Here is a 22,922-nt window from a genome sequence, read left to right on the forward strand (position 1 = left end):
TACCCACATTTACCCAATACTAACAAAACACATGTAATATGCGACAACATTTATTTCAACAATCACCAAATCTAAGTTTCTAGTTTAGACTATGATTATCTAAAATTTCGATGTGTCGTCGTTATTAGCCGTCACTTGCAAATTATTTGCTCCAAATGTAACATCCACTTTTGTTCTGCTTGAGAACGTATCCATAGTAATGCCTGAAAATATGTGTAAGAATTAATTACCAGTTGTTATTTTAATTACTTATGACTCGACAGTCCAACTGGTATGTTTAAGTATAGATCACACTGGCCAACGCTAAACAGTCGCCTGCTGTTTGTTCGCTTCGCTATGATATTTATATCAAACTAAATAAATATCTCACCTGTAATATTTCAGACTGAACTTATAGCTGCATGTGGTTGGATAAACAATCCTCCACTGGAACGACGAGCAATTCATAACAGGAAGAGTAAACTTGACAGCATAATTGCATTTGTATCCACAGGCGTAATGTTGTTCAAGTTTTGGAATCATATCATTCCAGTATTGGTCGAACTCATCGAGAATTGCGAGATATTGACTGTTGACCTTGCTTTTGTATGCACCGAAGAGATCAGATACAGCTCCTTCAAACTCTTCGCCAAAGTAGAAAGCCAACATCTTTTTGTATTGATTAATCTTCATTTTAGAAACCTGGATGTAAGACCATATTTTTCGATAATTTGAGTAAATTCAGGAGAAATCAAAGGTTGCAGCACGACCGGGATTTTTGTACTGATATTTTGTTTTGCCCTTTTCCTTAAAATATTCCGATTCATGTTTTTGATATAATAATTTGTTTAACAATTTTCGAAAATGTTGAAATGAGTGACTGCAAAATTGAGTTAAAATTTCAGAATTCCGTCACATTGATTAGTTATCATAGTTTTTAGTCTCAACAATATAATCACCTTGGTCAGACCATTCTTCAACGCTTCTCTCAATTTGTCTTTCTTCTCATTCAAAGTCTGAGTATGTTTCTCAATTTTCTTCATTCTTGTGTTGAGGCAAGTTTGATAACGAGCAGTTATTTTTTCAGCCAACTTTTTCAAATTGGTTTCGTATTTTTCTATCCTTTTGACGTAAATCTTCCCCGATGTACTTAATCGATCTGCCAACATTTTTTCGTAACATTTGAGAGCTTTAGTTTTCTGACTTGCCAGTTTCATTGTGTATGATTCGATTTTACATAATGCCATCTTGCAGAGGCGTCCTTGCCTAAAAGTAGTAAATAGTATTATTAGGCTTCTACAATTTCGGTCGAAATACCCCAACGGAAAGCGAAAAAAACCAAATTCAAATTTGTAGTACATTGCCCGAGTTGTGAAACTTTATACCTGACGTAGTATGTTGCTTCCAAAGCCTTGATCAACCACTTATGTCTCTTTGTAACAATCGTTTGATATTCTTCATAATATTTCTTATGAAGTCCCGTCCATTTCAATTCCCATGCCTTGTATGCTTCCTTCGCAACGCTGACTAAGGTTTTTACTTTCTTGGAAAGATCGACCTCGAATTCGGCGGGAGATTTGTTCACAGTTTCTGTGACGAAATAAGATTTTGTTAGAATGAGCATGCTTGATAACTTAAGACCAAGGCTGAGTCGGTGTCTGTGTGTCATAGATTATGCTTTGTATCTCCAGAGCACATAGAATCATAGACGATAGATGGACTAACTTAAGACCAAGGCTGAGGAGTCGGTGTCTGTGTGAGGAGTCTGTGTCGGTATTTGGTATGTGTTTGTTGGAGTCGAAGCTGGAATCGAATTTTCAAACTTTCTGGATTCAAGATTTGGAGTCAGAGTCGAAATTTGAATTCTCCGAAGCCCGAATTTCAGACGTTTCGTAAGAACGAAAGAAATTAAAATTTTGTACAGTAATTTAAAAAAGTTATGTTCATTATGGCTGAGCGTTCCTGGCAATTTATTAAAGAATGATTGCATACGCCAAAGCTTTTAGCCTCAAAATCTGATTCCCCGAGTATTCGGAGCCGGAGTCAACTTTTTCAACTCAGATTCGGAGTCGATTGTTAATGTTCTCCGACTCTACGTTTGAATTGCATAGCTAACACGAAGAAAAGTATTGCATTTGACTATAGAATTTTAGTGTGCTTAAGATATCTAAATCTAAAATTAAATTTTCAATAAATACCGATATCGCAAGTTTTCAATTTCTTGAATTCAGGCTTCTTCCAGGCATAATATCTATAATTAGCAAACTTGAAGCAACTAATTTTCTTCGTGTATCGGAAAGTCCACCATGTTCCAAGTTTTTTGCTGAAATGAAATATTGTTTTTAATAAGTCTTCGACTTTGAATAAAACTCTTTTTACTTTTCTCACAAGTAATTTGCCAAAGCATACTTACAAGGTATTGCTTGAAAGTGGGAAATCGGAAATTTTTCGCAAAGAACCACTAAGCTCTTAGACTAGCTGTCAGGGAAATTATACTCCTAGTATACTTAATATTGCAATACTAATATTAAATACTAATGAAGCTTGAGTTTGTGTTTGTTTTGCTAAAATTCTGCTAGTTGATCAGCAGACAAAAATTGTGAGTCAACTTTAATAAATTTTCCTATCAAACTAACCAGAAAAGTGTTTCAAATTGGCATTAAATATTCTTTATAACATTGACAAGTTTTACCATGAATTATAATACTTCTTCTTGAAAAAGTTCAAGCATCCAGTGTATGTTGTGCATTGATAAGAGCATGCATATCTTTGAACTATCACATCTTTGAAACCGTTAATTTTGTCCGCGTAGGAATTAAAAGTGACATCAAGTTTGTTTGATAATTTGGTTTTATATTCATTCACAACAGCGTCGACAATTTCTTTTTCCCAGGTTTTTGATCCTAAAAAATCAAAAATATTGTTAAAAATAATGTAAAATGTTAGCGAAACGTAGCGTTAATAATGTTAACTCACCATGCATCTTATATAAAAGACAGCGATAAACTTTAACCTTTTTCTCGTTGAGTTTACTCATAACTTTCTTGAAATGAGCAAAATACTCTTTGATCCGTCCGGTAAGTGCCTTCTTGAATTGAGCAATTTTGTCAGATCGAGTTTGGAAGCATTTTAGTGCTCTGGTTTAATATATGAAGGAAAAGTTATTTCACGTGATTTTAACTTTGTTGTTTTTAAATGAATTTTTATTGTTGTTTAAATTAGCAGAACATACAGAAGTGGAAATTTTCTCAATATATTACAGAACACATTACGTTGCATCAGTAAAGTTACTTAAAAAGACGTTAAATAATCGAGCTTACGCATTGACGATCCTTCCGTGGAACGCAATCAACTTGTTGTGTCTCTTCTGAATTGCAGATTTGTATTTAATAGCGGTGGTAGAAGCCATTTTGTCAATTTTTGCTGTGAATGTGGATACAGCTTTATCCATTTTCTCCGAAACAGCTGCTCTGCGCTCCTCAGGGACGTATCTATATATATAAATGCCGAAAAATAAAAAGTTTTCTGTATAGAATTCGACGTTTAGACATTTTCGATATGCCAACAAGACTTGGCTTTTGGAATAAAAAAAAAATTTAAATTCATTTCTTATTTTCGATTTTAATTTTAATATTAAAGTGCATTGAACCGATCTATGAAAGATCTATGAAAAATTAACTTCAAAAATACTTCAAAAATTTATTTGTATATTCATTGACTCTATCGGCAAATGTAGTCTTGCAACTCTCCATTCTCAAGTTGAAATTAACAAGCCAAGTATCGTAATGTTCGTTCATCTCCTTCAATATTGCATCTGCCTTTGACTTCAGCTTCTTCTCAAGATTGGTCTTGAATTCGATTTTGGTCATTTCTGTGTTTTTGAGAAAGTAAAATAGAAATGAAGTTACATTGAATATCGATGGAAGGCAACAAATCTGAGGGAGAGAAAAAAAGAAAGAAGGGAAGAGAGAAACAATGAAATGAATATGAGAGAGATTTTAAAAATGAGAGAGTGGCGAACAGAGAGAACTTTTTATTAAAAACGAGAAAAGAGAAATCTATCGTTCTGAAATGCAAAGGTATTAATGTCTTGAAGAAATGAATAATTATTACCTTGAAAATCATCTGTTCCACATTTAGTTCCAGGATAAGAACTCATCACGGAGGAATAATATTTGGTAGTGAACCAGGAGGTGGAAAAATGAACACGAAACTTGAGACATGCCGAAGTAGGGAAGACGTAGAATCTCCTGATGGAATATTTAGTGTAACCACATGGATGTTGAACATAGGAGGCTGCGTTGGCAATCTGTATAAAGAAAATAGGTTGCGTGATATTATAGACTGTAGAGCAAATATTTTACCAAATTCGAATTCAAATAGATATAGTAAAATAGACTTACCGCCAGGCAAGCCAGAAGTAAGATCAGGATCCTCATTTTGTGTCTTGTTTCGAAGTTCTTCGAGTTGAGACTGATTCGATTCATGCTTCCGTGGCCTATTTATACCCCGAAACAGAATATCTTGAACCGTACTGGCGCCGATAAAACACTCCTGGTTGCTATTTTGTCGTTCAAAACATGCATAATCATCCTACTCGAATAAACTTATGGATTCCGTAATTTCGATATGTGTATATATTATGAGGCTTTCCCAGTGCAGTTTTGTTGAACGATCAAGTTTTGATAACTCGAGACACGGGAAAGATAATCCATTTGCAGTTCAAACTTGCAATTTTAAATCAGCAGATAAGATTCAGAAGTAGGCTTAATACATTTTGCATGGTGATTTCATCTTCTTGTTTTTACAACCCGTTCTCGATTCCTTACTTTTTACATTATCAGTTTTCAATGTGTTCAATGAAACTTATCCTGTTACAATTTTTGTTTTAACTATGCTGTTTTCGATTTCAAACAAAAATCCGAGGAAGACATAAAAAACATTTTATAGCACGAATCCGTGTATTTTGCACCTATGGATTAATGCTTCGATATAGCGTTGAGAGATTTAAATCAGTATCATTATGTCATACTAATGCTGGATAGTAATTACAAGACATCGAAGTGTAGGATTAGATCCCAGACCTGGCGCCGTTTATCTAAATTATGTATGTGGTATCTAAGCAACTTCAGAACATCACATTTTGAAGTGATGCGGTGTGTTTTGAATCCAACTGTTTCGTTGCATTGTAATTGTTCATTCTTGGCATCTCGTTATTTGAATATACACAGAATATCATGCCGAAAAACCATGAAGCTAATGATATAGATATATTCAATTCGTTCAATTCGTTCGTTTATTACTCCAGACCTCTGTGGTCCATATAAAAACAACACAACAAATAAACATAAGCAAAACAAAAATAACGCAATAAATACATAAAATACCTGATACGACAATCAGATTCACAGTAAGTCTCAATAAAGAGTTATAATATAGCAATTCAAGAGACCAAAAGTGAGGTATAGAATCTAAGGTAGCCCGTGACAAACAGTATCTGGGAATCAAATAATGATTGTATAGATTTATATATATAGATATATATAGATTTCAAGACTCTTCATTTCGTTATATATTATAAATCTCTATCCAGATATGAACTAGATATGGTGAATATGTCGAATATGTCGTTTGTGAATTTATTATACTTAATATCATCATTTAAAAGGTTTCACGGATGTTTTATGTGTACATAGTCATGGCTACATAAATGTTCTGTACGTACATGTGACGTATATATATTTAAAAATCCATATATCCCACAGCCATGAGCCGTTTAAAACTCCGTTTACTTTTTGCATCCTTTCAATGCATAGGAACATTAGAAACTTTTTCTCATCAATAATATATTCTGTAGAGTACATTGATATTTATCTATCTTTATCTAATTATTTATCTAATTTATCTATGGAAATTCCCTTGACCCCGGACTCAGAAAAATACTGTCTATACTTCACCATGGCAAAAATAAATAAAGCAATTACCAGCTGGGGTACACATTTATAATCATCATTCAGATTCAAAATATTTAACTGCCCACAGTTTAACAGTCTCGTTCTATTTAATTAGTCTACCAAAAAAGGTTATTCAAAAAATCTTGTAATCTTAAGAGAGAAATTTTTGATTACTTTTACTTGAAATTTAACGCGAAATTATTTCACTTTATTTCATTCAATTCTATCATTGTTGCGATTGTGAAATTTTTCCCCCTGATTAACGATATAATTCAGACTACGTCTTATTTTCGGGGAAACACGGTTGTCAAAGAAACGCCAAATGAATACGCATTTTGTCACACAGACCAACTTACATTTTTTATTATATGAACAAAACATATTTTTCCGATTATCGTGTTACTATTATGGTACTGATGTGAAAAATTCTTTGTAAATTTTTTTTAGACGACTAATAATCACTGACAATCTGAGTATCGATTTGTATTGCCAGGATAAACTAGCAAAGAGTGAAAAATCTAGAAACATCTGATACTTCTTTGTATTTGATACTTCTTACTTAATCAAACTGTTTCCGACAAGAATAGGAAACTCAAATTTACCAAATCAGAGGAGGTTCAGATGTCAATAAAACAGGAGAGCAATACTCAAATATATGGAGACAAATACCAATCATGAGTACCAGTACGGTAGATTTGGAAGCACCAAGTTAGTAGAGATCGCCGGACAAACAATACGGAGTCGGTCGAGTAATACGAAATAAAAAGTGTTCCCCTTTAGTTAAAATAAAAAGCAAAATATTTCGTAAAATATCGTGCACCATGAAACTCATAACAAATTTCAATAAAGAATATGAAAGTGATACCCAGGCTTCAGCCATATTTGAAAGACTTAATTCGAAAACGATCGGCATATTAGTTCCCGACAAAAAATTTGCTCAACAACAAATATTATCCTCAAAACAAAAGTCATCAGCAAAAACACCAATATGTACATTTTTTTCCAATGAGCTATCATAAGTCTAGTTCGCTTTTGGTGTTTCCGTTATCAGCATGTAATTCATTCCTGATGCGGATCTTGTTAACTCCTACTACGCGGCCAGCACCTGCATTCAAAGTGGATTTGAAAAGAAATTGAAAGTGATAGAGGAATTTGTGAAGGAGCGTGTAAGAAATTTGTGTGAAATATGTAAAACTGACAAACTTGGTTTTAACAAAATATATGAAAAGGTAGAAAAGACAAGAAAGTTTATTGAACAGAGTAGTCTAACATAACGTGGACAAAAATAACTTGACCTATATTTTTTAATTTTGGGAACATTGATGTATGGGAACATTAAGTAGAGATATATTATAATATCGTCACGCTAATACCCGAATTGCGTAAGTCATTTTTTGGCGGTTTTGAGTTTTTCATAAAATAGGTATTTATGTAATGCTGCGCACCTGTCTGTTAAGTCAGATTTTGTTTTAAGAATTCCGAAACCCATAAAAATAGAGATTTTGTATGATATGCAAATTTGTTCAATTGTTTCGTCATAATGAATTATCATTGATAACGCAGGACTATGACGTCACAGAGGCAAAATAACCTCGGCAAATGATTTTCGAGTTTTTGCATCTCAGATTCTAGCTTAGCGCTTATAAATTTCAATTTATACTACAGTATAGGAAGGCGTGCACTTGTGATATTCACTGTCTGAGTCCAATTCACCTTGGTTGGCTTTTATATAAGGGTACATTGCTGTTTTATTCTATATAGTTTGGTTTTCAGTACTGGTACATATAGTCAAGTTGCAAAATTGCGTGTGTCTCCAAGTCATTGACACATTTCTGCCTAAGTCACAGTGCACCATTATGACGTCACATGACTGCGTCATACAAATTAACTTAAATCCGGCTACGATCAAAAAATTGAACTTTGGCAAATTATTGACTCTCAATGGCATGACAATATCATTAGGAAGTTTTTCACGTTTTTCTCAAAACTGCTAAAAATGACTTACGCGATTCGGTTATTAGCGTGACGATATACTTGTGTAATTAGCTAGACAAATTTGAAAATTTAGCTATTTTTGGTATTTTTGATAGCTCAGGAAATGCTTTATAAATACCTGCTATCGGGGGACCTATAACATGCCTAACTCGCGATCCACTGAACTTAAATAATGCGGTTTATTATTAAAAAATGTGGTGCTCCCGAAGTATGCGAACCAAGATGGCGGACATCGAAACGTAACACGGGTAACAGGTTAGGGTTAGGCGATAATTTTTTTCCAATTTTCCTTATTTTAGTCCTATTATCAGAGAGCCTCCCGTAGTATTTATACCTAAAATTATGGCCTAACCTTAACCTAGTACACATATTACATTCCGATGTCCGCCATCTTGGTTCGCATACTTCGGGAGCCCCAAAAATGTATTGGGCAAATCCATACTTGAATAAATCCTTCAATGTAAAATCAAATTGTGTTTTGAGGATTTGTAATTTTACGGAAACGCCGTGAGTCTAATGCATAGAAACCCTTTTCTCATTTCATTAGGTTAAAAGTAAAGAGAAGAAAACATAGTATACATGCAATATACAATTATCAGTCATTCCCGAGACCATGGTAAAGAGGAGCAAGCATGAAGCACATGATTATTTATCATTATCATTGGTTACAAAATATTGTCTGAATACATATTAATAGGTGCTCCAGAAGTAAGCGCACCAAGATGTCGCACTACCTGAATCCCAACAGGTACACACACATACTATTTTCAGGTTGTGCGCCATCTTGGTACGCATACTTCGACATAATATCTGCTAATAACAAAATGAAACTCTAAATGAACACTTCTTCAATTCATGTTTAGTTTTAATAAATGCCTACAGTAAGCTAATTTATACAAAATGGTAACTTTCTGTGGAAATCAAGGCAACTTATCAACAATATGGACACAAAATGGATTCTTGCCATGTTTTTACAATATGATATCTGCGTCCCTGATGGTATTCGTGGCTGTGTTCCCGTTATCATATTAAATACATAAAATGAGGAGGTGGGTGCATTACCAATATAATGATAAAGGTTAGGAATTCAAATTGGAAAATAAGCACTAAAAATCGTTTTATGTTATTGCTTTCATATCTTAGAATTTATAATGAATGGCGGAACTTAAATTATTTATGATATTTTAATTTTCGAATTGCGGAAAAATAAATTATTCTAATAGTTTTCAATGTATCGATGAGCTGTGGGTAACAAGTTGGTGGCGATTTGAATTGTTTATTCGAGTCGAAATACCCAACCCTAATGACTAGCCACCATATTCAAAAAATGAGAGGACACATCGCCACAAGGACAGTGCGGGATTGCGTTCAAATTCACTCCAACAGGATTTAATCGGCACACGGTAATCGAGATAAAGTTTCAATATTATGTTATCCACATTATCTAAAGGGGGAGGGAGGGGCGAGCCGCGGCCGTTAAGTCGAAGGCAATAGTTAACCCGTCATTCGGGTGCATGTAAAAGCTGCCAAATTTAGAATACTTTTCGCAGTGGCGGCGCGTCAATAGGGCCAACCGGGGCAATGCCCCGGTTGTTTTTTCGGTATAATAAAAAATATTCGAAAAATACCTCAATATCGGTTGCACAGACTGTCTACACTAACCATATTCTCCCGACATGGTTCATTTTTCGCTCGCAAAGCCTTCGCCGAACGTCGACGGGGCGACGCCGATTTTGCCCCGGTTGCTCATTGTATATCGTATTCTCTCTTTTATCTTCCACTCGCCGCGTTTGTCTCGTTTGTTTTCTGTTTCTTTTACCAAATCATCGGGGCTAGCCCCGAAATTATGACGACACAATGCCGACGTTTCTTACAACAACGTGTTGACATATTCACGCATTCCTTCTCGTTCGTTGGTTGCTTGAAGAGTTGATAGTTTCCTCGCCTTCGTTTGTGTCGCTTGTTTCGCTATTTGAATCAGTTAGAGACCTTTAGTCCATTTGCTTTCGATTTTCCACATTCCTTTTGAGCTCCTCACTTCTTTCCGGCTTCGCATTTCTTAGCCTTAGACCTCATAATGAATAAGGTTGATGCACTACTTCGCACTCCGTTTTCGCAGCTGCCGCTGGAACAAAAATTAGAGGTACAACGTCTTGGGCCTTATTAACCAAAAAATTGTTCACTGGAACAATCCCATGACGGAGGAAAGCGTCGGCGTACATTCTGCGCAGAAACTTGGTATAAAAAACACGAATGGTTGTGTTACAGCGAGGACAAAAATGAACTTTTTTGTTTTTATTGCCTACTTTTTGCTACCGCTAAATTGATAGCTCAAACTTATGACGGCGCGGCAGTCATGAGTGGGTCGAAACATGGTGTTCAAGTTTATATAAAAGAAGATTTTCCTCATGCGCATTTTTTACATTGTTATGCACACCAATTTAACCTCGTTATTAAAAATATGTGTCTTGATACCCCTCTCGTCCGTATATTTTTTGCAAATGTTTCGGGGTTTTCTTCATTTTTTTCCGTTTCGCCGAAGCGCTCTGACCTCCTTCGCCAGATATGTAGCCGCCGTCTCCCAGCTTGTGCACCAACACGTTGGAACTTGCGATCACGCGTGGTGCAGGGCGTGTCCGAAATTAGGTCTGAGCTCATTGAGTGTTTCAATGGCATTCAGAGCTCTCCGGTTTGGGACGAACGCTCTGTGAGGTAGGCGGTAGGTCTAAAGCGTCTGCTAGAAGATGGTGAGTTTTCATTTTTTTTCACTTTTTTCTCCACAATATTCTATCACGTGGATGTATTATACGGCGCATTGCAGTCAAGGCTAATGGATGGAGCGTCTGTGCAGTCGTGTATTTCAGACTTCTGCGATGCTGTACCTCGTATCCGGGAAACAATAAAATACGACGACACATGGAGTGCTTCTTTACGCCGCGGGCAAACAACGCAGCGTTTGATTTTGTCTGCAAAGGAATGCTGTGACATTCTGGTGAATCAAATAGGCGATCGTCTGCGCACTGAACACCTTGCCGCGTTCTCTTTGATGAACCCCAAAAAAATTTTCAAAATTTGCACGTCAATTTCCCATCCATTTGTTGGCTACTGTCTCCAAATTTTACCCCATGATAAACGTGGGTAAATTGGAAAATGAATTGCGATGTATATACACCAATCAAATTTTTTTGAACATCACATCAACTTGCGCGCTCTATGGGTTCCTCATAGATAACACTCTAGTAACTACCTTTGCGGCGTCTGCAAAATTTCTGGACATCATTTTGACGACGCCTATTTCTTCCGCCGACGCAGAGCGAACATTCAGCACGCTGAAGCGTATTAAAACGTATCTCAGAAACACAATGAAGCAAGATAGATTAAATTCCTTGGCTGTTTTATCCATTCACAGAGACGTTATTTCTGGGATGCATGACTTTAATCAGCGCGTTATTGAGCATTTTGCTTCCAAGAAACCGCGGCGTGTTGCATATATGTTCAAGCAGTAGAAGTCTAGCAGCATATATATCTATGAGTGAGCGACGCATGTCCTTATCTTTGCATTACCTTTCCTTTCCTCATAGTAACGTTTTAAACCTTATTTTAGGTTTTGTCTGTCTTTCCCGAAGTTTCTGTTAATATGTCATTGTATTTATCTGGGAAAAGGCCTTTCCTTTTGAAAGAGGTTTCAAAATAAACTATGTCTATATTTATTAATCCCTTGACTTGGACCGGTTTTGAGGACACTTTCTTATCGTTAAAAATGGTCGCTTTTGCCGATTGGTTGTTACCGATGGAAAGGTTTTTATACTCATAAAATGATGGGAGAACTTATAGCGCTCATCCTGTCCCCGTAGATGGGGGTGACTTGGTCCCGCAGTAGCTTGCCCCGGTTGTCAAAATGACCACGCGCCGCCACTGACTTTTCGCAATATTGAAACGCCACATAAAACTATTTCTGATAAACCATGGGAATATTTCATCTTATTGCATTTTATTGTACGTGATGATACCTCGATTGACATTTTGTATAAAATATTAACCTCCCGCATTATAAATCACGAAGCAATATCGAACGGTTAATTAAAATTTCTGATATCTGAGATAACTTTATCTTGTCGGTGGCATTGCGTTGGAAATATAAAAAATTCAATCGTAATACTGTACCCACATTTACCCAATACTAACAAAACACATGTAATATGCGACAACATTTATTTCCAATCACCAAAACTAAGTTTCTAGTATTCTAGTTTAGACTATGATTTTCTAAAATTTCGATGTGTCGTCGTTATTAGCCGTCGCTGGCAAATTACTTGCTCCAAATGTAACATCCACTTTTGTTCTGCTTGAGAACGTATCCATAGTAATGCCTGAAAATATGTGTAAGAATTAATTACTAGTTGTTATTTTAATTACTTATGCCTCGACAGTCCGACCAGGTATGTTGAAGTATAGATCACACTGGCCATCGCTTGACAGTAGCTTGCTGGTTTGTTTGCTTCGCTATGATATTTTAAATTGAACTAAAAAGTATCTCACCTGTAATATTTCAGACTGAACTTATAGCTGCATGTGGTTGGATAAACAATCCTCCACTGGAACGACGAGCAATTCATAACAGGAAGAGTAAACTTGACAGCATAATTGCATTTGTATCCACAGGCGTAATGTTGTTCAAGTTTTGGAATCATATCATTCCAGTATTGGTCGAACTCATCGAGAATTGCGAGATATTGACTGTTGACCTTGCTTTTGTATGCACCGAAGAGATCAGATACAGCTCCTTCAAACTCTTCACCAAAGTAGAAAGCCAACATCTTTTTGTATTGATTATTCTTCATTTTAGAAACCTGGATGTAAGACAATGTTTTTCGATAAATTGAGTAAATTCAGGAGAACTTAAAGGTTGCAGCATAACCATATAGGAAAGTCGGGATTTTTGTACTGATATTTTGTTTTGCCTTTTTCCTTGAAATAATCCGATTCATGTTTTTGATACAATAATTTGTTTAACTATTTTTGAAACTGTTGTTCGTATAAATGAGTGACTACAAGATTGAGTTAAAATTTCAGAACTCCGTCACATTGATTAGTTATCTTAATTTTTAGTCTCAATTATATAATCACCTTGGCCAGACCATTCTTCAAAGCTTCTCTCAATTTGTCTTTCTTCTCATTCAAATTCTGAGTATGTTTCTCAATTTTCTTCGTTCTTGTGTTGAGGCAAGCTTGATAATGAGCAGTTATTTTTTCAGCCAACTTTTTCAAATTGTTTTCGTATTTTTCTATCCTTTTGACGTAAACCTTTCCCGAAGTATTCAATCGATCGGCCAACATTTTTTCGTAACATTTGAGAGCTTTAGTTTTCTGACTTGCCAGTTTCATTGTGTATGATTCGATTTTACATAATGCCATCTTGCAGAGGCGTCCTTGCCTAAAAGTAGTAAATAGTATTATTAGGCTTTTACCATTCGGTCGAAATACCCCAACGGAAAGCGAAAAAAAAACAGAAATATTCAGGTGATAAGTCAAATTTGTAGTACATTGCCCGAGTTTTGAAACTTTATACCTGACGTAGTATGTTGCTTCCAAAGCCTTGATCAACCACTTATGTCTCTTTGTAACAATCGTTTGATATTCTTCATAATATTTCTTATGAAGTCCCGTCCATTTCAATTCCCATGCCTTGTATGCTTCCTTCGCAACGCTGACTGCGGTTTTTACTTTCTTGGAAAGATCGAACTCGAATTCGGCGGAAGATTTGTTCACAGTTTCTGTGACGAAATAAGATTTTGTTAGAATGAGTATGCTTGATAACTTAAGACCAAGGCTGAGTCGGTGTCTGTGTCTGTGTGTCATAGATTATGCTTTGTATCTTCAGAGCACATAGAATCATAGACGATAGATGGACTAACTCAAGACCAAGGCTGAGGAGTCGGTGTCTGTGTCTGCGTGAGGAGTCTGTGTCGGTATTTGGTATGTGTTTGTTGGAGTCGAAGCTGGAATCGAATTTTCAAACTTTCTGGATTCAAGATTTGGAGTCAGAGTCGAAATTTGAATTCTCCGAAGCCCGAATTTCAGACGTTTCGTAAGAACGAAAGAAATTAAAATTTTGTACAGTAATTTAAAAAAGTTATGTTCATTATGGCTGAGCGTTCCTGGCAATTTATTAAAGAATGATTGCATACGCCAAAGCTTTTAGCCTCAAAATCTGATTCCCCGAGTATTCGGAGCCGGAGTCAACTTTTTCAACTCAGATTCGGAGTCGATTGTTAATGTTCTCCGACTCTACAGCTCTGGTTTGAATTGCATAGCTAACACGAAGAAAAGTATTGCATTTGACTATAGAATTTTAGTGTGCTTAAGATATCTAAATCTAAAATTAAATTTTCAATAAATACCGATATCGCAAGTTTTCAATTTCTTGAATTCAGGCTTCTTCCAGGCATAATATCTATAATTAGCAAACTTGAAGCAACTAATTTTCTTCGTGTATCGGAAAGTCCACCATGTTCCAAGTTTTTTGCTGAAATGAAATATTGTTTTTAATAAGTCTTCGACTTTGAATAAAACTCTTTTTACTTTTCTCACAAGTAATTTGCCAAAGCATACTTACAAGGTATTGCTTGAAAGTGGGAAATCGGAAATTTTTCGCAAAGAACCACTAAGCTCTTAGACTAGCTGTCAGGGAAATTATACTCCTAGTATACTTAATATTGCAATACTAATATTAAATACTAATGAAGCTTGAGTTTGTGTTTATTTTGCTAAAATTCTGCTAGTTGATCAGCAGACAAAAATTGTGAGTCAACTTTAATAAATTTTCCTATCAAACTAACCAGAAAAGTGTTTCAAATTGGCATTAAATATTCTTTAAAACATTGACAAGTTTTACCATGAATTATAATACTTCTTCTTGAAAAAGTTCAAGCATCCAGTGTATGTTGTGCATTGATAAGAGCATGCATATCTTTGAACTATCACATCTTTGAAACCGTTAATTTTGTCCGCGTAGGAATTAAAAGTGACATCAAGTTTGTTTGATAATTTGGTTTTATATTCATTCACAACAGCGTCGACAATTTCTTTTTCCCAGGTTTTTGATCCTAAAAAATCAAAAATATTGTTAAAAATAATGTAAAATGTTAGCGAAACGTAGCGTTAATAATGTTAACTCACCATGCATCTTATATAAAAGACAGCGATAAACTTTAACCTTTTTCTCGTTGAGTTTACTCATAACTTTCTTGAAATGAGCAAAATACTCTTTGATCCGTCCGGTAAGTGCCTTCTTGAATTGAGCAATTTTCTCAGATCGAGTTTGGAAGCATTTTAGTGCTCTGGTTTAATATATGAAGGAAAAGTTATTTCACGTGATTTTACCTTTGTTGTTTTTAAATGAATTTTTATTGTTGTTTAAATTAGCAGAACATACAGAAGTGGAAATTTTCTCAATATATTACAGAAAACATTACGTTGTATCAGTAAAGTTACTTAAAAAAAGCGTTAAATAATCGAGCTTACGCATTGACGATCCTTCCATGGAAAGCAATCAACTTGTTGTGTCTCTTCTGAATTGCATATTTGTATTTAATAGCGGTGATAGAAGCCATTTTGTCAATTTTTGCTGTGAATGTGGATACAGCTTTATCCTTTTTCTCCGAAACAGCTGCTCTGCGCTCCTCAGGGACGTATCTATATATATAAATACCGAAAAATAAATAGTTTCCTGAATAGAATTAGACGTTAAGAAATTTTCGATGCCAACAAGACTTGGCTTTTAGAATAAAAAAAAAATTTAATTCCATTTCTTAGTTTCGATTTTAATTTTAGTATTATTGCACTGAACCGATGTATGAAAGAAAATTAACATAAAAAATACTTCATAAATTCTATTGTATATTCATTGACTCTATCGGCAAATTTAGTCTTGCAACTCTCCATTCTCAAGTTGAAATCAACAAGCCAAGTATCGTAATGTTCGTTCATCTCCTTCAATATTGCATCTGCCTTTGACTTCAGCTTCTTCTCAAGATTGGTCTTGAATTCGATTTTGGTCATTTCTGTGTTTTTGAGAAAGTAAAATAGAAATGAAGTTACATTGAAAATCGATGGAGGTAATGGAAGGCAACAAATCTGAGAGAGAGAAAAAAAAGAAGGAAGGGAAGAGAGAAACAATGAAAAGAATATGAGTGAGATTTTAAAAAGAAGAGAGTGGCGAACAGAGAGAACTTTTTAATAAAAACGAGAAAAGAGAAATCTATCGTTCTGAAATGCAAAGGTATTAATGTCTTGAAGAAATGAATAATTATTACCTTGAAAATCATCTGTTCCACATTTAGTTCCAGGATAAGAACTCATCACGGAAGAATAATATTTGGTAGTGAACCAGGAGGTGGAAAAATGAACACGAAACTTGAGACATGCCGAAGTAGGGAAGACGTAGAATCTCCTGATGGAATATTTAGTGTAACCACATGGATGTTGAACATAGGAGGCTGCGTTGGCAATCTGTATAAAGAAAATAGGTTGCGTGATATTATAGACTGTAGAGCAAAGATTTTATCAAATTCGAATTCAAATAGATATAGTAAAATAGACTTACCGCCAGGCAAGCCAGAAGTAAGATCAGGATCCTCATTTTGTGTCTTGTTTCGAAGTTCTTCGAGTTGAGACTGATTCGATTCATGTTTCCGTGGCCTATTTATACCCCGAAACAGAATATCTTGAACCGTACTGGCGCCGATAAAACACTCCTGGTTGCTATTTTGTCGTTCAAAACATGCATAATCATCCTACTCGAATAAACTTATGGATTCCGTAATTTCGATATGTGTATATATTATGAGGCTTTCCCAGTGCAGTTTTGTTGAACGATCAAGTTTTGATAACTCGAGACACGGGAAAGATAATCCATTTGCAGTTCAAACTTGCAATATTAAATCAGCAGATAAGATTCAGAAGTAGGCTTAATACATTTTGCATGGTGATTTCATCTTCTTGTTTTTACAACCCGTTCTCGATTCCTTACTTTTTACATTATCAGTTTTCAATGTGTTCAATGAAACTTATCCTGTTACAATTTTTGTTTTAACTATGCTGTTTTCGAATTCAAACAAAAATCCGAGGAAGACATAAAAAACATTTTATAGCACGAATCCGTGTATTTTGCACCTATGGATTAATGCTTCGATATAGCGTTGAGAGATTTAAATCAGTATCATTATGTCATACTAATGCTGGATAGTAATTACAAGACATCGAAGTGTAGGATTAGATCCCAGACCTGGCGCCGTTTATCTAAATTATGTATGTGGTATCTAAGCAACTTCAGAACATCACATTTTGAAGTGATGCGGTGTGTTTTGAATCCAACTGTTTCGTTGCATTGTAATTGTTCATTCTTGGCATCTCGTTATTTGAATATACACAGAATATCATGCCGAAAAACCATGAAGCTAATGATATAGATATATTCAATTCGTTCAATTCGTTCGTTTATTACTCCAGACCGCTGTGGTCCATATAAAAACAACACAACAAATAAACATAAGCAAAACAAAAATAACGCAATAAATACATAAAATACCTGATATGACAATCAGATTCACAGTAAGTCTCAAAAAAGAGTTATAATATAGCAATTCAAGAGACCAAAAGTGAGGTATAGAATCTAAGGTAGCCCGTGACAAACAGTATCTGGGAATCAAATAATGATTGTATAGATTTATATATATAGATATATATAGATTTCAAGACTCTTCATTTCGTTATATATTATAAATCTCTATCCAGATATGAACTAGATATGGTGAATATGTCGAATATGTCGTTTGTGAATTTATTATACTTAATATCATCATTTAAAAGGTTTCACGAATGTTTTATGTGTACATAGCCATGGCTACATAAATGTTCTGTACGTACATGTGACGTATATATATTTAAAAATCCATATATCCCACAGCCATGCGCCGTTTAAAACTCCGTTTACTTTTTGCATCCTTTCAATGCATAGGAACATTAGAAACTTTTTCTCATCAATAATATATTCTGTAGAGTACATTGATATTTATCTATCTTTATCTACTTATTTATCTAATTTATCTATGGAAATTCCCTTGACCCCGGACTCAGAAAAATACTGTCTATACTTCACCATGGCAAAAATAAATAAAGCAATTACCAGCTGGGGTACACATTTATAATCATCATTCAGATTCAAAATATTTAACTGCCCACAGTTTAACAGTCTCGTTCTATTTAATTAGTCTACCAAAAAAGGTTATTCAAAAAATCTTGTAATCTTAAGAGAGAAATTTTTGATTACTTTTACTTGAAATTTAACGCGAAATTATTTCACTTTATTTCATTCAATTCTATCATTGTTGCGATTGTGAAATTTTTCCCTTAATTAACGATATAATTCAGAATAGGTCTTATTTTCGGGGAAACACGGTTGTCAAAGAAACGCCAAATGAATACGCATTTTGTCACACAGACCAACTTACATTATTTATTATATGACCAAAACATATTTTTCCGATTATCGTGTTACTATTATGGTACTGATGTGAAAAATTCTTTGTAAATTTTTTTTAGACGACTAATAATAACTGACAATCTGAGTATCGATTTGTATTGCCAGGATAAACTAGCAAAGAGGGAAAAATCAGGAAACATCTGATACTTCTTTGTATTTGATACTTCTTACTTAATCAAACTGTTTCCGACAAGAATAGGAAACTCAGATTTACCAAATCAGAGGAGGTTAAGATGTCAATAAAACAGGAGAGCAATACTCAAATATATGGAGACAAATACCAATCAAGAGTACCAGTACGGTAGATTTGGAAGCACCAAGTTAGTAGAGATCGCCGGACAAACAATACGGAGTCGGTCGAGTAATACGAAATAAAAAGTGTTCCCCTTTAGTTAAAATAAAAAGCAAAATATTTCGTAAAATATCGTGCACCATGAAACTCATAACAAATTTCAATAAAGAATATGAAAGTGATACCCAGGCTTCAGCCATATTTGAAAGACTTAATTCGAAAACGATCGGCATATTAGTTCCCGACAAAAAATTTGCTCAACAAAAAATATTATCCCCAAAACAAAAGTCATCAGCAAAAACACCAATATGTACATTTCGTTTCCAATAAGCTATCATAAGCCTAGTTCGCTTTTGGTGTTTCCGTTATAAGCGTGTAATTCATTCCCGATGCAGATCTTGTTAACTCCTACTACGTGGTCAGCATCTGCATTTAAAGTGGATTTGGAAAGAAATTGAAAATGAAGAGGAATTTGTGAAGGAGCGTGTAAGAAATTTGTGTGAAATATGTAAAAACTGACAAACTTGGTTTTAACAAAATATATGAAAAGGTAGAAAAGACAAGAAAGTTTATTGAACAGAGTAGTCTAACATAACGTGGACAAAAATAACTTGACCTATATTTTTTAATTTTGAGAACATTGATGTATGGGAACATTAAGTAGAGATATATTATAATATCGTCACGCTAATACCCGAATTGCGTAAGTCATTTTTTGGCGGTTTTGAGTTTTTCATAAAATAGGTATTTATGTAATGCTGCGCACCTGTCTGTTAAGTCAGATTTTGTTTTAAGAATTCCGAAACCCATAAAAATAGAGATTTTGTATGATATGCAAATTTGTTCAATTGTTTCGTCATAATGAATTATCATTGATAACGCAGGACTATGACGTCACAGAGGCAAAATAACCTCGGCAAATGATTTTCGAGTTTTTGCATCTCAGATTCTAGCTTAGCGCTTATAAATTTCAATTTATACTACAGTATAGGAAGGCGTGCACTTGTGATATTCACTGTCTGAGTCCAATTCACCTTGGTTGGCTTTTATATAAGGGTACATTGCTGTTTTATTCTATATAGTTTGGTTTTCAGTACTGGTACATATAGTCAAGTTGCAAAATTGCGTGTGTCTCCAAGTCATTGACACATTTCTGCCTAAGTCACAGTGCACCATTATGACGTCACATGACTGCGTCATACAAATTAACTTAAATCCGACTACGATCAAAAAATTGAACTTTGGCAAATTATTGACTCTCAATGGCATGACAATATCATTAGGAAGTTTTTCACGTTTTTCTCAAAACTGCTAAAAATGACTTACGCGATTCGGTTATTAGCGTGACGATATACTTGTGTAATTAGCTAGACAAATTTGAAAATTTAGCTATTTTTGGTATTTTTGATAGCTCAGGAAATGCTTTATAAATACCTGCTATCGGGGGACCTATAACATGCCTAACTCGCGATCCACTGAACTTAAATAATGCGGTTTATTATTAAAAAATGTGGTGCTCCCGAAGTATGCGAACCAAGATGGCGGACATCGAAACGTAACACGGGTAACAGGTTAGGGTTAGGCGATAATTTTTTTCCAATTTTCCTTATTTTAGTCCTATTATCAGAGAGCCTCCCGTAGTATTTATACCTAAAATTATGGCCTAACCTTAACCTAGTACACATATTACATTCCGATGTCCGCCATCTTGGTTCGCATACTTCGGGAGCCCCAAAAATGTATTGGGCAAATCCATACTTGAATAAATCCTTCAATGTAAAATCAAATTGTGTTTTGAGGATTTGTAATTTTACGGAAACGCCGTGAGTCTAATGCATAGAAACCCTTTTCTCATTTCATTAGGTTAAAAGTAAAGAGAAGAAAACATAGTATACATGCAATATACAATTATCAGTCATTCCCGAGACCATGGTAAAGAGGAGCAAGCATGAAGCACATGATTATTTATCATTATCATTGGTTACAAAATATTGTCTGAATACATATTAATAGGTGCTCCAGAAGTAAGCGCACCAAGATGTCGCACTACCTGAATCCCAACAGGTACACACACATACTATTTTCAGGTTGTGCGCCATCTTGGTACGCATACTTCGACATAATATCTGCTAATAACAAAATGAAACTCTAAATGAACACTTCTTCAATTCATGTTTAGTTTTAATAAATGCCTACAGTAAGCTAATTTATACAAAATGGTAACTTTCTGTGGAAATCAAGGCAACTTATCAACCTGCGTCCCTGATGGTATTCGTGGCTGTGTTCCCGTTATCATATTAAATACATAAAATGAGGAGGTGGGTGCATTACCAATATAATGATAAAGGTTAGGAATTCAAATTGGAAAATAAGCACTAAAAATCGTTTTATGTTATTGCTTTCATATCTTAGAATTTATAATGAATGGCGGAACTTAAATTATTTATGATATTTTAATTTTCGAATTGCGGAAAAATAAATTATTCTAATAGTTTTCAATGTATCGATGAGCTGTGGGTAACAAGTTGGTGGCGATTTGAATTGTTTATTCGAGTCGAAATACCCAACCCTAATGACTAGCCACCATATTCAAAAAATGAGAGGACACATCGCCACAAGGACAGTGCGGGATTGCGTTCAAATTCACTCCAACAGGATTTAATCGGCACACGGTAATCGAGATAAAGTTTCAATATTATGTTATCCACATTATCTAAAGGGGGAGGGAGGGGCGAGCCGCGGCCGTTAAGTCGAAGGCAATAGTTAACCCGTCATTCGGGTGCATGTAAAAGCTGCCAAATTTAGAATACTTTTCGCAGTGGCGGCGCGTCAATAGGGCCAACCGGGGCAATGCCCCGGTTGTTTTTTCGGTATAATAAAAAATATTCGAAAAATACCTCAATATCGGTTGCACAGACTGTCTACACTAACCATATTCTCCCGACATGGTTCATTTTTCGCTCGCAAAGCCTTCGCCGAACGTCGACGGGGCGACGCCGATTTTGCCCCGGTTGCTCATTGTATATCGTATTCTCTCTTTTATCTTCCACTCGCCGCGTTTGTCTCGTTTGTTTTCTGTTTCTTTTACCAAATCATCGGGGCTAGCCCCGAAATTATGACGACACAATGCCGACGTTTCTTACAACAACGTGTTGACATATTCACGCATTCCTTCTCGTTCGTTGGTTGCTTGAAGAGTTGATAGTTTCCTCGCCTTCGTTTGTGTCGCTTGTTTCGCTATTTGAATCAGTTAGAGACCTTTAGTCCATTTGCTTTCGATTTTCCACATTCCTTTTGAGCTCCTCACTTCTTTCCGGCTTCGCATTTCTTAGCCTTAGACCTCATAATGAATAAGGTTGATGCACTACTTCGCACTCCGTTTTCGCAGCTGCCGCTGGAACAAAAATTAGAGGTACAACGTCTTGGGCCTTATTAACCAAAAAATTGTTCACTGGAACAATCCCATGACGGAGGAAAGCGTCGGCGTACATTCTGCGCAGAAACTTGGTATAAAAAACACGAATGGTTGTGTTACAGCGAGGACAAAAATGAACTTTTTTGTTTTTATTGCCTACTTTTTGCTACCGCTAAATTGATAGCTCAAACTTATGACGGCGCGGCAGTCATGAGTGGGTCGAAACATGGTGTTCAAGTTTATATAAAAGAAGATTTTCCTCATGCGCATTTTTTACATTGTTATGCACACCAATTTAACCTCGTTATTAAAAATATGTGTCTTGATACCCCTCTCGTCCGTATATTTTTTGCAAATGTTTCGGGGTTTTCTTCATTTTTTTCCGTTTCGCCGAAGCGCTCTGACCTCCTTCGCCAGATATGTAGCCGCCGTCTCCCAGCTTGTGCACCAACACGTTGGAACTTGCGATCACGCGTGGTGCAGGGCGTGTCCGAAATTAGGTCTGAGCTCATTGAGTGTTTCAATGGCATTCAGAGCTCTCCGGTTTGGGACGAACGCTCTGTGAGGTAGGCGGTAGGTCTAAAGCGTCTGCTAGAAGATGGTGAGTTTTCATTTTTTTTCACTTTTTTCTCCACAATATTCTATCACGTGGATGTATTATACGGCGCATTGCAGTCAAGGCTAATGGATGGAGCGTCTGTGCAGTCGTGTATTTCAGACTTCTGCGATGCTGTACCTCGTATC

At 35.5% G+C, this 22,922-nt stretch overlaps 2 protein-coding genes across 2 annotated transcripts; both read right to left on the bottom strand.

The window, feature by feature from the left end:
- Nucleotides 1-4,498, bottom strand: LOC120332195 (uncharacterized). Its single transcript, XM_078119543.1, has 11 exons — nt 4,383-4,498; nt 4,093-4,288; nt 3,670-3,850; nt 3,300-3,470; nt 2,956-3,116; nt 2,672-2,882; nt 2,178-2,302; nt 1,365-1,569; nt 939-1,245; nt 371-681; nt 1-203 (listed from the first exon to the last, which is right to left on the bottom strand). The coding sequence occupies exons 1-11, from the start codon at nt 4,464-4,466 to the stop codon at nt 143-145; spliced, it is 2,013 nt and encodes a 670-aa protein (XP_077975669.1). The 5' UTR covers nt 4,467-4,498; the 3' UTR covers nt 1-142.
- Nucleotides 4,499-12,112: 7,614 nt separating this feature from the next.
- Nucleotides 12,113-16,632, bottom strand: LOC144431368 (uncharacterized). The gene is made up of 11 exons (XM_078119412.1): nt 16,534-16,632; nt 16,244-16,439; nt 15,811-15,991; nt 15,453-15,623; nt 15,108-15,268; nt 14,824-15,034; nt 14,330-14,454; nt 13,498-13,702; nt 13,056-13,362; nt 12,468-12,778; nt 12,113-12,298 (listed from the first exon to the last, which is right to left on the bottom strand). Exons 1-11 carry the CDS (start codon nt 16,615-16,617, stop codon nt 12,238-12,240), a joined length of 2,013 nt encoding a protein of 670 aa, XP_077975538.1. The 5' UTR covers nt 16,618-16,632; the 3' UTR covers nt 12,113-12,237.
- Between the last annotated feature and the right edge of the window lie 6,290 nt (nt 16,633-22,922).

The sequence above is a fragment of the Styela clava genome, chromosome 13, assembly GCF_964204865.1.
Source record: "Styela clava chromosome 13, kaStyClav1.hap1.2, whole genome shotgun sequence".
In the NCBI taxonomy this organism is placed as follows: domain Eukaryota; kingdom Metazoa; phylum Chordata; class Ascidiacea; order Stolidobranchia; family Styelidae; genus Styela; species Styela clava.